This window comes from Danio rerio, chromosome 11, assembly GCF_052040795.2.
Source record: "Danio rerio strain M-AB ecotype USA chromosome 11, GRCz13ab, whole genome shotgun sequence".
NCBI classification, from domain to species: Eukaryota; Metazoa; Chordata; class Actinopteri; order Cypriniformes; family Danionidae; genus Danio; species Danio rerio.
Genome location: NC_141031.1, coordinates 30,756,272 through 30,772,208, shown reverse-complemented (window position 1 = coordinate 30,772,208; position 15,937 = coordinate 30,756,272). Strand labels below are relative to the sequence as shown.

At 36.6% G+C, this 15,937-nt stretch overlaps 1 protein-coding gene across 11 annotated transcripts in view; it reads left to right on the top strand.

Annotated features, from left to right (window-relative positions):
* The first annotated feature begins 288 nt into the window (after nucleotides 1-288).
* Nucleotides 289-15,937, top strand: part of lactbl1b (lactamase, beta-like 1b) — a 39,679-nt gene continuing 24,030 nt past the window's right edge. The window contains exons 1-6 of one of the 11 annotated variants that reach the window (XM_087273817.1): nucleotides 322-508; nucleotides 604-657; nucleotides 7,667-7,749; nucleotides 10,099-10,288; nucleotides 14,786-14,875; nucleotides 15,709-15,778. In XM_087273817.1, the coding sequence (XP_087129943.1) occupies nucleotides 15,716-15,778 (63 nt within the window). In that variant the 5' untranslated portion in view covers nucleotides 322-508; nucleotides 604-657; nucleotides 7,667-7,749; ... (1 more) ...; nucleotides 14,786-14,875; nucleotides 15,709-15,715. Of the gene's footprint in view, nucleotides 509-603; nucleotides 658-7,666; nucleotides 7,750-10,098; nucleotides 10,289-14,785; nucleotides 14,915-15,679; nucleotides 15,779-15,937 lie in introns of those variants that run through there. The other 10 variants (XM_087273816.1, XM_087273815.1, XM_087273812.1 and 7 more) reach the window with 10 other exon arrangements.

The window sequence follows — 15,937 nt, the reverse complement described above, 5'->3', positions numbered from 1 at the left end:
TGAACTTTAAGAAACCTATTAATCTTTACCTTGACCTATATTTTATTTTTCAGGCTTTCACATTACTGATTTTTTTACTGAAAAGAGATACTCCCAAACACAGGTGTATTTTCTTTTAGATCCTGTGAAACCACAAATTGCATGAAAGTGGAGACCAATTTTTCATTATAAATTTAAGGCCATTTAAAGCAATTTTAGAAAAAATGGGATAAAAAAAATGGTACATTAGAGGTAATTTGGGTGTGTCAAAGCAAGTGAAAAATGGCCAAAAAGAACTGTCTTGTTGAAGGGTGATGCTGATTTTTACCTCTAGAAGGCAGCACAAAACCAGATTTTGCATTCGGACACCATTTTGTACTTCAATAAACGTGTTCTGTCCGCCATCTGCTGGTTACACAGTAGGTCACTTTTTTGCAAATAGACGCAAATTACTGCTACTTGTTGATTTATTTAGCCTATGGCCTGAATAAGTGGATTTCACTCCTGGTTCGAATTGTGCTGATCTTAGGTAATGCTCAGTTTTACTTTACTTCCTGAATTCTCTGCTAGAGACTTTAAATTACATTATCCCTACTGACTAACGTTACCAGGAATTTTCATAAGTGAAAATTTTCTAGTCTCCAATTTTCATGAAGAATATCTGCTCGCCAAAATTCAGTAAGTAACTCGCTTATAATACACAGACTTGCAGTTACAGTGTAAAAATACTTCTGTCTCTTTGTAAGTGGTAGGCTAACTTACTTACCTAAAACGAAGTTCTGGTGTTGGGTAACTTAAGGCTATATGAGTTTTCTCCAGGTAAGTTACCGTAATGTCTGTCACGTTTTGCACTATAACAAAATCACTTGTTTTAGTAGAGTGGAGTAGGCCTATAAATCTAAGATATTTGTCTGTACACATTACTGACATCTCATTCATTTTGAACCTTTGTACTATTGAATTTAGCTTAACATTTATGACATTAGGAGTTTGCTACGACAAAAACCACACGAATATTGTAGAAAAGACAGCGCCACGCCTCTCCTCCAACTAGGCCTATTTTTCAGGGAATATTTATAAAGTCGGAAGTGGAACAAATTGTGTTACGATGACGTCATCACGTAATTTCCACTCAAAACTACATCTTTATGTAAAAAGGCAAAATAATTAATCAGTTTTATCAAATTGACAGCAAAAACATTATTTGAAAGGTGTTCAATTATAGCACTGTATTGGCAGTTAACGCTACCTAATGAACAACATTTATACATGTTAATGACAAATTCAGCAAATAAAGAGTCAACAAATGTTGCTGGTGTTCCTGCACAACTGGAAAGGCTGCAGATTCTGAACCGCATTTCATGGACCCCTTATGGCCCTATACCTAAATCCAGCCACCCCACACTGGACAGATCAGGAATAACAGGGTCCTAAAATTACTGAGGGTCCTAGAAATGCTGGCCAGTCCATTCCAGCCTCTACGGATGTGCAGGAACATACTTTTGGCTGCTGCAGCAGCTTATGTGCCTGGCTATTTGCACTGAGTTAAACCTGCAGTTATACTTTTTTATTTGAGTCACTTTTAAAAGTGGCTAAATCTAGCAAAATTAAAGTAAAAAAAAAAAAAAGCTAAATTTGTTCCTCAGTGCTTATTTATTTATTTATTTATTTATTTGCTAGAGTAGTATAAAGTTCATGATCATAGCTTAATATCATTGGCATATAGAGCATATCCAATAGATCGATATATAGACAGACAGACAGACAGACAGACAGACTTGAACCCAGCGGTTGAGATAGATCAGGGGTGCCCAAACTTTTTCTCATTGAGGGCCAAAAACCAAACTTGATTGAGGCTAGTGGGCTGATAGCAAATATACATAGGGTAATTTACCTTGGGTAATTTCCTAATTTATTTAATAATGTTTAAAAAAACACTAGAAAACATTGCTTTATATTAAGTAATACAGTATATTTTCACATTTTATAATGAACTTATTACAATAAAAACAAAACAATCTAGTGATTGCCATGATTAGCTTACTGATGTCTTCTTACAATTTTAAAAATCAGATTCATTTACATTTAATTGAAACTTTTGTTTGCTTTTTGTAGCTCAGCAATAAAACAAAGAAAAAAAAGTTACATCAGATTAGAAATGATGATCTCTGTGTTAAAGGCAGTCGCCCCAACCCTCTCCATTATACTCACTCTCCTCTCAGATGGTATGGTGGGCCAAATCAAAGGTTACAATAGGCCAGCACTGGCCCTTCTTTGGGCATCTCTAGGATAGATAGATAGATAGATAGATAGATAGATAGATAGATAGATAGATAGATAGATAGATAGATAGATAGATAGATAGATAGATAGATAGATAGATAGATAGATAGATAGATAGATAGATAGATAGATAGATAGATAGATAGATAGATAGATGTGAAATGAAATGCTAGGGACTTTTTATGTTTCTGAAGTGCTGGAGATGCTTATAAATTAACAACTCAAATCCACTCACTGGCACAAGTGAACTGTTCTACCACTTTTGCAGTAATTAAAATCTCTGTGTTTGTTGTGCCATCTTTGAAAACTCATTGATTTTTACTGTGATGATCATTTTCATGTCAGGAGCAGTCATATAGCATACATAATGTTGCTCAAGACACTTTGATGTATTTAGTTGGCTGATCAGTTAATAGTATGCAAAGCTAGTAGGCTAAACTCCTAGTGAGATTGCTAGTAAGCTAAAAATAAATAATTAAAAAAGAGCAAACCACGTAGTGTTTCTGGCCTAGTGCTTTTTTCACAATCCATGTCATTTCAAAGCAGCTTTACAGAAAATCAAGCATTTAAGCCTTAAAGCTCCCAGTGAGCAAGGCAAAGGCAACTGCAGCAAAGACACTCCATAGAATGTAAAGGAGTTAGTGGGGGGAAAAACTACATTGAACCAGACTCAGACAGGGAGCCATTTTTATGTTCAAGAATCAGGCAGTCATTTAAAGGGCTATAAGTGATCAGCAGGTGTGCTGTCTGAGGCTGAGACTAGCCTGTAATCTCTGTACTCTCTACATTCAGGAGAGGCTGTAAAATGTGGACAAATTGCATGACAACTACACACAACCCTTGTATAACATTCGGAAAATGTTTTGTCTTCTTTTCAGCTTCATAATGTATGAACAAATTTATGAATATTAGCATGTTTCATCCATTAAAACTATACTTCATATTATGTTTTTATATTTAATACTGTAAAATGTCATTTGAATATTGCATTGTTGCATTTAGAGCTTTTGTTCAGTTCCTTTCTTTTTCCCCTCATTGGTTCTTTAAATCTGACAGCCCTCCATTGCCTCATTAGGAGCCTGTTCTTTATGCTAAGTATAATAGCTTTTCACCAGTCTCTACATTTTTCTAAAAATCCTGAAGCAAAAACGTGTGTTTATGATTTGATTGCATCAGCCAATAACCCCCTAAACTTTAAAAGTATGTTTTTCACAAAGTAAAGTTTATTTATAAACCAATTTTGAGAGGATCATGCGATTGTGATCGAACACGGCTGGTTCTGCATTAGCTATGTATGATCCACCAATCAGGCCATTCCTAATTTACCATAAAGAGCCAGGGTTTCTCACTACAGACAACTTCCATTTGAAGAACCCCCCTTGCACCGCTACTTCTCCACCTTTCCCTTCATAGGGCGGCACGGTGGCTAGCACTGTTGCCTTACAGCAAGAACATCACTGGTTCTAGTCCTTTAACAGGCCGGCTGTTGTTTCTGTACGTAGTTTGCATGTCCTTCCCGTGCTCGCGTGGGTTTTTACCGGATTCTCTGATTTCCTCTGTAAGAACGGTCTTTAACCACAGCGGTTCGTACTGTAGTTCTGCCGAGCGACTAAAAAGTAATCAGCATGATGGTAAAAAACTGTACATTTCAAGTCAAACCATTCTTCTGCAATCTCATACCAAAAACGGAAATAAGGGCAGTATTGATAGCTATAAATGTGGGAGAGTGTTGATATTATGTGATTGTATTGTATTGCTATATGGAACAATTAAATGTTGATGTTAAATCAAAAGTAATTCACAAATACTTGAAAATGAGATGATTTAGTGACAATAATTCTCTATGGTTACAACTGCATTAATTACAAAATAACTGTGGAAAATGATAAAATATGAAATGATAAAACATGTGATATAAATTGTACCCAGCTTAAATGTAAAATTAAAGTTACCATAGGGAGAGAGACAAAGAGAGCAGGCCCAAAAGCCTGATTGCAGTAGAGTCAGAGAAGATAGACTCCAGAGGAGGAGAGGGGCAGAGCAGGAGAGAAGCAGGCCAGGAAAAGAGAGGGCAAGAAAAGAGCCAGAGCTTGAGTTTACCACCTATTTTGTATCTTTCTTGACCATGTGACTAAATTCAAGACACTCAAACTGACCAATCAACATGTGACCACACCATAAAACCCCCAAAGTCCACACAACAGGCCCTGATCTTATCAGTATCTGCCTTTGTAGTAAGTATGGACCTTCTTGTTTGTCATATAAACAAATGCATATGATAATTTAGCCTCTTACACCTCCTAGTTCCAAAAACGTGCACTACAAGTGGTCTGATGAATCTAAATTTAACCATTCAGCAGCATATCTCTTCATAGCAATCATTTTAGTCATCAGCTCTTATCAAGGGGGAGTTGTCGAGATCTACCTTAGCTTAAAGCTCCCCTCTCGCCCTGCAAACGGGAGGGAGCCCAGGGATCAAGGACCTTTTGAGCTCAGGGCTCTCTCCTGGGACAGCATGCCAAACTTGCTTATAATCAATCATCAGCTAAGTGTAAACTCTTGAATAGGCATTAAAAAATATTAAATTGTGGCACACATTCGATATTCGCTACTGGTCACTGGTCCACATTATTTGCTAAGTTCAGGCTGTATGATTTTAGCCCCGATTTTGGGTTTAGAAAAATCGCAGACAAATGCCTGAAATCACAGGCAAATAGGTGCTCAAACTGAGAACTATCAAAGACGCGATCTGAGAGAATCGCTAATGAGTCGCTGATGCCGGTGAGATATTTGGTATGCTAAATATCTGAAGCTGTCGGCGATTCAAATCATGCCATGTGAAATAAGTTTTGACTGAAAATAACATCAGCGGTCACCTACAGCCACTAAGAGAGCCGCTTTCACTAGCATGGGTATATGCAGGCCAGCGGGAGGTTGGGGGAGAAGTTAAAAGCGCTCATTTTCAGTTTATTTGGACCCAAGAAAAACTAGGAAAAACTAGTGTAAATTTGGCCGGAGCACCTGTGTCTGTTTGACTTGTCATTTGAGCAATACCACAACCGGGTCAAAAAAGAAAGTTGAGGAGAAATTGCTAATTCCCTTCAAACCCAGGTGAGCAAATATGTACATTTTCTACCCCATCAAAGGCTTCTTTCTCGTTATATAGTTAATAACAAAAGATATACTACGTGTTTTTTTTGTTGTTGAGACATAGTTTGGACGAAGTTGTTTGCGATTCTTCCAATTTTAATGTCATGCAGAAACTGCCTGTCACCAATCCGTCTAGCAATGTAAACAAAGCAGCGACAAACGCTAGCCCAGATAATCATGCAGTGTGAAAACATCTGTGACACGACTACTTTGAAAATCATGCAGTCTGAACTCGGCATTACTCGTTGGACATCCACATAACAATTGCTGTAAAAGTTTAACACCACTCACTCAGAAGATGTTACCATACGATTCAATTCCAATCATTTGGAGGACAACCACATTTTGTCCACAACTATTGGGAGAGTGGAAAAGGATCATCAAAGGACTGTAAGGCGGGAATCGAACTCTGGTCACAATCTGTGCTTTTAACCACAAGGCTGTTAATTGCCTAATTGTTCTTTCATGTTTTCAATTTTAGCATTAGACAGAATTTGACAGGGAAAAAATATAGGTTGTGCCAACAAAACAAGACCATTAGTGAATTGTGTCTTTAGTTATTTGTAAGTGGCTGTCTTTGGTCTTGAATGGTGCTTTCACACATCATAGCTATCCATACATTTAAACAAAGAGACCAGCTGACCATCTTTGTGTTCAAAAATTGGTTGCTGTTTATTTCTTTCCACACACAAGCATGCTTTATTCATCATGATCGGTTTTCATCTCTGTCCACCTGTAAAATCAGTTGGGAGAGGAAAATAAAGCCCAGAGTGAACAGCAGACGGTCAAATCATTCACTAGGAGTCTCTTATTTGTTTTCAACAGTGCATCCCTGCCTGGATGATTAAATCAATGGGGACAATCATGAGAATGCCTAAAACCCTCCATGTGAATGAGGATGAAAATCATGATTGAATTGAACATTGATGAGGATGCAGGAACAACTTTGTGACACCCTATTGGATAGTGCACATGGTTATTGTCTCGATACCAGCTGACATATTGCTTTTTCCAATTTGTAATATCACAATGTGGAAATTCATTTTCCATCCTGTATCACCGATCGCCTTTAAATCAATGCATCAAAACCACCGTTTAGGTGATCTGTTTGTCTATAATAACAGCAGGTTAAAGTGATTCGTGACTGGGGGAAATCCTTAAGGGAACTTGAATTTCTTGTTAAATGTATTGCCGTGGACCAAGTGTTTAGAAAGCAGGAGGATAAATGCTTTTGGATGCCTCTAAGAAAAAAGGTGCTATGAAACATCAAAAATTCTGGGATTCACTTACAAGGGCTTTCAGATGTCATTATTATTATTTTTTTTGCCTTTTCAAAAAAAAAGGATGCATTTTAGCATTTAGACTGAATGAATTAAAGTTTGGCCCTACTTGCTTCCCACACAGCAAAATATCTCTGACCCACACAATCAGCTTTTGCTTGGCCCACATGCAGCAGTGAATTATGGTACATGTCTGGACCAAGTCTGGCTTCCAGACAAGGGTCATACATGGACCATATTTGGGCCAGGTGTCAGCCAAGTTAATAACCCATAACTAAACCTGAACCGGGCCAGATGTGTTGGTGTGTCACGACTGCAATAAAATTGATAAATACATGAATCATTGCACTTTAGGTTTGCTATGGGCCTGCTTTTTCTTGAAGCGATCTGATTGGTATAATTTTTTTTCTTTATTTGAATATAATCAAAATGTATTTTAAATGGGTCAAGATAGACCCATATAAATTTTTAGCATCTAGGCCAAATACTACATTTTTCATGTGGCAAGTATTGTGTGCCGCCTTAAAGACAATACCACCTCTGCCAAACCAGGGCCATGTTTGGCCCACATGCTTTTTGCCAGTGCCGGATAAATATTAAATACCAATGCCAGTATTTTTTGCTACCCGAGTAAGGTCTTCATTGTATAATTGTAAATAATGTATAATTATACATTGTATAATTATAATTGCTCTTGTCAGATTGAACAGTAGTTCATCTCCAGATGTCACTGTATAACCTTTAGGGGCTATTATCAGCATGATCGCAAACAGGTATATTTATTAAAACTTCAACTGTAGGCTTCTACACACACTTTTGTTTTGTCTCAGAAATTGCCACTCATGGAGCTCTGAAATGTTACCCTTTTTCCATTTTCTGCTGGCCTATTTTATTTTATTGTTGTATTGCAGCACTTAATCTTTTTTCCTTTATGCCAATGCACTTCTCAAAATATCTTCATTTGTATTCTGCAGAAATATGCAAGCACTACAGACAAAATCCAGTCATCCCACAGGAATTTGAGCAATCAAGGAAGGCAGAAAAGTTCTCTGCTCCTGTGAGTCCTAAATTGGTTTTAAAAGTCACCCTTTCACAAATTTAGCCCTTACAGAGTCTTAAATCAAAGGAGAAGGTCTAAAATGCTTATAGTAATGGCATTAAATACTTTACAAAAAAGAAAACAATTCACAGTAACAAAAACTACACCTCCTCAGTTAATTAAATGAATGCATAAAACAAGAACCAATATCTGTCAAATGGGAATGAAAACTTGTTTTTTGTGTTAAACCAACTTGATTTTTCTCAGTTTTTGTTCAAACAGATATCTACCAAAAAATCTTGCACTGGAAACAAGACATAAAACCTCAGGCAAGAAAATGTTTGCATTGTTATCGGAAGCTACAATAAAGATTTATTCATTTATTTTCCTTGGGCTTAGTCCCTTATTTGTCAGGGGTCACCACAGCAAAATGAACCGCTACCTATTCCGGCATATGTTTTACGCAGCGAATGCCCTTCCAGCCGCAATCCAATACTGGGAAACATCCATACACTCTTGCATTCACATGCGCACACACTCAAACACTACTGCCAATTCAGTTTATTCAATTCACCTATAGTGCATGTCTTTAGACTGTGGTGGGGGGGGGGGGGGGGGGACCGGAGCATCCAGAGGAAACCCACACAAACAGAACATGCAAATTCCACACAGAAATGCTAACTGGCCCAGCCGCGACGCGTACCAGCAACCTTCTTGCTGTGAGGCTGAGCCACCGTGCTGCCCCTACAGTAAAGATTGATTTACATATTCTATCTACTGGTTTGTAGCCGAAAAAATAAGTTTGCTTTGAAGGGATAGTTCACTCCAAATCATTTTTTTTTTGTTTTGTTGAAAACAATACAAGATACTTTAAAGAATGTTGGAAACAGGCTCTTGTTTATTTTTCCCTGTTATGGATGTCAATGTTTAGCACAATTCAACACTGTCTTCAACATATCTTCTTTTCATTGTCATACTTGTCATAAGTCAACAAGTCAATAGTAAATTTATGTATGATGCCCTAGTAGCAAAGAATTCTGGCCCAGATTTGGCATAAAGCGGGCACAGCAGGCATTCATCCGGCACTGGCATACAGCATGTGGGCCAAACATGGCCCGGGTTTGGCAGAGGTGGCACCGTCTTTAAGGCGGCACACAAGATTTGGGCCAGATGAAAAACGTAGTATTTGGCCCAGATTTAAAAATTTGAAAGTGGGCCATGTGAGTTTGGCCAGTCTTGACCCACATTTAAAATACACTAAAATCATTTTTGAGTAAAGAAAAAAAATTCTACCAATCAGGTCACTTTGAGAAAAATAGTGTGCCTAAAGCGCATCACTCCATGGGTTTATCAATTGCATTGCAATCGTGACACACCAACCTATCTGGCCCAGTTTAGGCCCAGTTATGAGTTATTAACTTGGCTGAGACTTGTTGTTGTTGACAGAGAAATTTTGCTATGTGGGTGGGTAAGTGAGTGGTCCTTTGAGCATATTCTGTTTTTTGTTCTGTTTTTAAACTTTGTAGAGTTGCCATAAGACATTTACATTTAGACAGTAATGGTAACGTGTCGTTTCACATTCAGTTTGTTTTATACATTTCTTTTATTTGGCCTTAAACGTCCAGTGAAGTGCTTTATAATGTGCATTTTTATTCAGTGTTCTGACCTAATCTCAACCAATACACAGAGAGGGAGGGGCATAGTGTAGCTCCTCCCCTTTAAAAAACAGCTAATAGTTTTTTGCTTTATCATTGTTCTACCAGTGAGAGTGCTTGAGCTCAAGTGCATTAAATGTGAAGCATCTTGAAGGGGACAAGGCATGTCAGATATGGTGCATGACAGGCTTGTTATTTGATTGGTTATGATTTGATGAGAAACTGAAGTATGAGGTGAGGTGAAAATAACCCCTGATCCATTTAGGCGGAAGTGACAAACTACAAGCCTTACATGATTGTATCAGCTTTATATCTTCTAAATGCAGATGTCACTGTTTTGGAGCACACTAGCTTATAGATATCCTATAAACTAACAATACTTATACTAATATCTAAAAAAATCTTATTTTAATTTTATAGGATCTTTAAAGAGTTACTTTATAAAAGGTGTAATGTTTTATATGCAAAACTGAAGATTTTGCAAAGGTATAACAATTTACTTTCATAAAATATGCAGAACCTTATGTTGCAAATATAGTGTCATTGCTTTAGATACAAATATCTTGCATCTTGGTTTCATATTTGCAATATGTTTATGGCACTTTAAATTACAAAAGCCTGGCTACTAAAAAAAGCTTCCTTGTCTCTTAGGCCATATAGTGACACTCCTGTGTAACACTAGTGCTCAATCATCACTCTGCCTATTCTCCAGTGTTGACAGATGTTGCAGATGGCAGATAATCCAGAATCTTGGGTCTGATGCAAGCTGGATTTACCCATGGCCATGATACCAACATCTGTCGTGACTTCACAGTAAGCTACCCGAACACGAAAGAGCGTGCAGTGTGTGAATACTCTTTCAACCATCAACGAAGAAAAGCGTTCCTAAACCAAACTAACAGGTAAGTTCATGTTAAAATAGATGCGTTTCTTGTGTTTTTGGTTCATGCGTTTATATTAGACGAAATTATGTTTGGATATCAGTCATATTGTAGCCTACAGTACATGTGAATGCCAGTGCAGTGTACTGAACGTAACTGCTGTATTCGATTGTAAGTAAATTCTGCAGTGGAAAATGATACAAAAATGAGACAAAAATGTAACTTTCTCAGTTTAAAATGAAAGGACACAACGTGATGCAGAGAGAAAATGGACTAGCATTACTGAAGCCAGGGAAAAGCAAAGTCCATTTAATCTCACTAATACCCTGGATTCATATAGAATGCTTCATAACTGGATGAATTTTGCACTGGAGTATTGCACTTATGGAAAATGCTTTATTCCTTTACTTTTGCATGTCTTTTTTTCATAAAGCAGATGATGTTTTCTTTTTTCCTGGTAAAAATATGAGACATTTTTTGCTCATAAAAACGTTATATGGTTTATGCATTTGGATCCTGTTTGTGTGCCATGAGGGAGTTTGTCTGGAGCTGGAAGCTTGCAGATGGCCTTTTATATGAGCCACTGCTGTATATATTAAGCTGGTTTGCTCTTTGAATGTGTTAATACAATACTGCGAGCCAGCCTGCAGAGGCAGTGCCAAAGTGCTGGTTAAAAGTGAGGTGAGTTCATGTTTCATTATTTGTTCATATGCCGCATGCACAGGCTTTCCCTGGTGCTCAAATTATCAGTCACAGTGAGACTGTCGGATCATCTGCTTTATTTTGTATGGAAAGAAGGAACATGGACAGAAAATCACATAATCACTAAAGCTCCGTTCTGCATAGAATATTAAATAAATGCATTGTAAATTTCTAATTGCTCAAATATGGAGGTCAATGTTACTGTAGGACTGAAATACAAGACTACTAGATACTGAATACTGCACATTATGCCATTTTATAAATACTACATGGTACAAAGCAAATGATATTGAAATTAAGTGTTGACCCACCATATTATAACTAAAATGTTATTAAATTATGCTATTGAAATGTTGCATTGGATTGTGGTTTGCACAATATATGCAGGTCATGAATTTGCCAAGCATGATTCGATCCTGGATTAACATCCATGTTGATCCTGGAGCATTATTTTTGTTTAAAAATATAATCCATAACTACCCCTCCCCAACCATAACTGTAAATTATTTCCAAAATAAGAGGGGAATAGTTGGATAACAATCATGTAGAGGTCCATAAACCTAACCATAAACCTAAACTTAACATAAACAGTAAACATATTTGATTCTGATTGGCTGATTGGAATGCTGTTCCTGGATCAACATAGATGTTCTAATTGTTGAAATCAGGTTGGTGACAATATACAATACACTCTCAGAAATAAAGATACAAGAGCTGTCACTGAGGCTGCATCTTTTTAAAAGTGTATTTTCAAAGGTGTAGTAGGTGATCTGCATAAATGCTAATGGGTTAGCATAATATCTTTGAAACAGTCTCTCCTGAAATCCCGAAAGCGCCCATTAACGTTGACAGAGTCCTACTAGATCATGTCATTCACTGTTAAACTTTATTGCGTTATAGTTGCTGTTGTATTGTTCACTTCAGTTATTTTTATTATTCGTTTTTGCAAATAAACTAGAAAACTACTAGAACTAGTAACTATACTAGAAAATGACTTGAATGCAAAAAACATCCCTGAAAAAAGTACAAAATATGCTTGGAAGATGAAAAACGAACCCCTTGGAACACAAATGCATTACAGTTCTTACCACAACATTGGCATATTAGACTAAAGCACCACAAGTGCAGTAAAGATGGAGTTAACTTGTTTTTACTTTATGACTTATACTGCTGGTGAACTTTATTGCAGTGTATTTGAACTGTTTATACTTCATTGTATTGCAATTTTGCTATTGTACTTAATTTTACTGCAGTTAGATTTCTTTATACTGCTGTTGTACTGCAGTTTTACTTTAGTTTACTGCAGTTATGTTTTGTAAAGGGAGCACGTCACAGGTTGTCTTTGTTAAAAAACTAACCAATGTGAATATAAACCAACTACATTTAATTGGATGAAAGTTTTTTAGTCTTATGCCATATATGTGCATGTATGAATATAATAATGTACTTATTCATTCATGTAAGAGTGGGCGCATCCATTGGAACCATATTAGCTAAAGACCTCTGGTCTCATTCACTTTTATTGATTTCTAGCTGTAAAAAGCTGCTTGTTATGCTAATTGATGTTGCAAACTGGTATTTTGTTATTATATTATTTATGTATAGTCATACTTGACGAATTAACATTTGTTATTCCTTGTCAATTCCTTCTTAGGTAAATTATCCAGAAATTCCTACTTTCACATTGCAGAATAAACTGAATAAACTGTCTTTTAACCCTTTCAAGCTCAAATTAAATTTTAGAAACAAGCAGAATCTATGCTTTTAACTATTGCAAATCAGCAACGCCTGCCTTGAGAGGGTTAATACTTTTAAACAGTTAAACATGCCACATGGTGGCTCAGTGGTTAGCACTGTCACAGCAAGAAGGTCGCTGGTTTGAGTCCCGGTTGGGTCAGTTGGCATTTCTGTGTGGAGTTTGCATGTTCTCCCCATGTTCACATGGGTTTCCTCCAGGTGATCTGGTTTCCCACACAAGTCTAAAGACATGTGGTATAGGTGAATTTAATAAACTAAATTGGTCATAGTATGAATGTGTGTGTATGGATGTTTCCCAGTACTAGGTTGCAGCTAGAAGGGCATCTGCTGCATAAAACATGTTCAATAAGTTGGCGGTTCATTCCACTGTGGCGACCCCAGATTAATAAAGGGACTAAGCTAAAGTAAATTGAATGAATGAAACCGTCAAACATATGTTTTTTTCACCCAAGCTAAGATGGAGAAGCTATCATAAGCACAGCTTTTCAGACATTATCATGAAATATGGAAATATTTGTCATTGTAATGGCCTTAAAACTGGACATCTACTGTTTTGAGCATTTTGTAGTGTCTTTTTTTAATTAAACCCTTATGATAAAAAAATGACATTTTCACACAGCATTAACAATGCAGCCATGATAATGAGCTCTTAGGGACTAAAACAGCACTGATCTATTCACTATCAGCTTATAAAATCCTGTTTATTTAATGCCAGTGCTACTAGCAATGGACACGGACGTCTTGTTTTAATAGTTTTATGTTTTTGAAAATAATATGTTTACCATTAAATGTTAAGTACACTTTATTGCTTGTTGTTTGGCATGAATCAGCTTGTGAACAATAGTGTGTCACTGAAAAGTATGTTAAGAAAACTCTATGCTCTCAGGACAGTGACTCATCAACTGAACAACAGGTTTTCGCTCTGCATTTATATGCATGTGTTAAGAGGACAGGTCTTTGGTGGGCATATTGAGCCCCCGGGAGCTTGCACTGAAACATTTTCTTGAGTTTTAATAGCTGACATTCACATATAACTCGCGGGATGTGAAGGCTCATCAGATATGTGCTATTTCTCCCTGAGCTTTGTAGATGGTCAGAGTCAATAAGAGTGACGTGTCCTGTCCTTAAGGGCCAAAATGTGTGTTTGACTGCCTGGGTTTTAAAGGTGTGAGTCACATACAAATGAGAAGATGTAGCACACGTCTTTCATATATCGAGTTAACGGAGGAGGCTGCAGTTTAAGACCCATAAGAGAACAGTTTATTCACTCGGGCAGCTGCTGAAAACAGGAAGAATGACAAGCTTCCAGCTGAACAACACAGAGACTAGAGTGAAGAGGATGTTGTGACGGCTATTTATAGGAAACTGCAGAACTCTGCCCATTTTTTATGTATTTTATTCTGTATCATATCTATCTATCTATCTATCTATCTATCTATCTATCTATCTATCTATCTATCTATCTATCTATCTATCTATCTATCTATCTATCTATCTATCTATCTATCCATCCATCCATCTACAGTATCCATCCATCCATCCATCCATCTATCCGCCCATCCATCCATCTATTAATATTCCATATTAAACTAATAGTCCTCATTTCATTAATTGAGAAATGCACCAAAGTGACTGAGAAAAACTAATACATTTTAATAAAAAAGTTTGTTTGTTAGTTAGTTATTTACCTTTAGCTTGTCGTAAAACTTTGGGCTAACATTTCATTTATTCATTTATTCATTCATTTACATTTTCTTTTATTTCATACATTTATTTTGTGTTTTTTTTTTTCAAATGTCAATTTTCTTAAAATTACTTGTGTTTTTATAAAGTTATTTTTATATTATGTATTTAAGCATACACTGTTATTCATACAGTAGTATCATTCCTTATCATTCGTTCATTTATTAATTCATTTATTCCCAGCAAGCACACAATGTGATAAGATGTTAATAAGGGGTTAGATTAATAAATTGATAAATTTCTAGCCAGCATTTACAGATGTTATTTTGATGTCCAATAATGACTTCAATGACGTTGATATTTGGTTGATTTTAGGTTGTGTTGGAAAGTGACCAAAATCCAGTGTTGAGCCAACATCTTAAACCACCTTCATACTGATGTCAAATACTGACATTTATTCGTCAGGTAAGCCAAGCAAAAAAACAATGTCTGATAGACGTCATGGTGGTAACGTCCACACAATCTCAAGCTGTAAAATCATTAGATGTTTATATTTGATTGTTTTAGGTTGTTTTGGAAAGTAACCAAAATAAAACCTCTGTCAGACGTTGGACACTAATGTCGGTCTGACATTTGATTCTGATGTCAATCAGATTATTATTTTCACCTAAACTGCAACATGCCCACGACGTTGGGGTACATCGCCAATCTGACACCATGTTAATGTCTAGTGCCTGCTGGGTTCATAAATTCATTGATTCCTTCATTGATTGATTGATTGATTGATTCATTCATTCATTCATGTTTCTGCTAGTTGTTTTTCTTTTGTTGGTGGTGGTTTGTTACTCAAAGTTTGTTACTTTGATTTGCCTGGCAAAAATGTGTTAATGACAAACACCCAAAAGAATAAATTGTGTATATATTCTCCACAGCAGAATGAACCGCCAACAATTGCGGCCCATGTTTTATGGAGCGAATGCCCTTTCAGCGGCAACCCAGTACTGGGAAACACTATAGTGTATATCGTTTTATTAATTTTAAAGTATATATAAAGAACAACATCATCCTTAAAGATAATATTTAATATGTAAAAATGTTTTCTTAAAGGTGATGTATTTATGTCAAAGAATGGATGAACTTTGTTTTAATGCACTTTTTGAAGAAATGCATTGATGCAACAAAACATTAGCTTCATGAAACATACAGTAGCTACAAAGAAAATCTGATATAAGATTTATGCTTCATTTTCACATCGTTTGACTGAAGCAGTGAATCGCTTGTATTTTCTGCTTTGCCAGAGTAAATATGGGAGCGAAGGGAAGCAAGGTGGTCCTGAGGGAGACGTCTGTGGATGGAGTCCAGCCTCAGGTAATGTCAATGCAGCTTCAACAAAAACATGGTAGAGATCTGCAGAGAAACTGTGCATGACTGAATCCAATACAAATCCTTCTTCAAAAGAAGTAAACCACAAAGACTGAACAATTATATAGCTTCTCTTGTTGAGTCACAAGCAATGTACTAATCCGC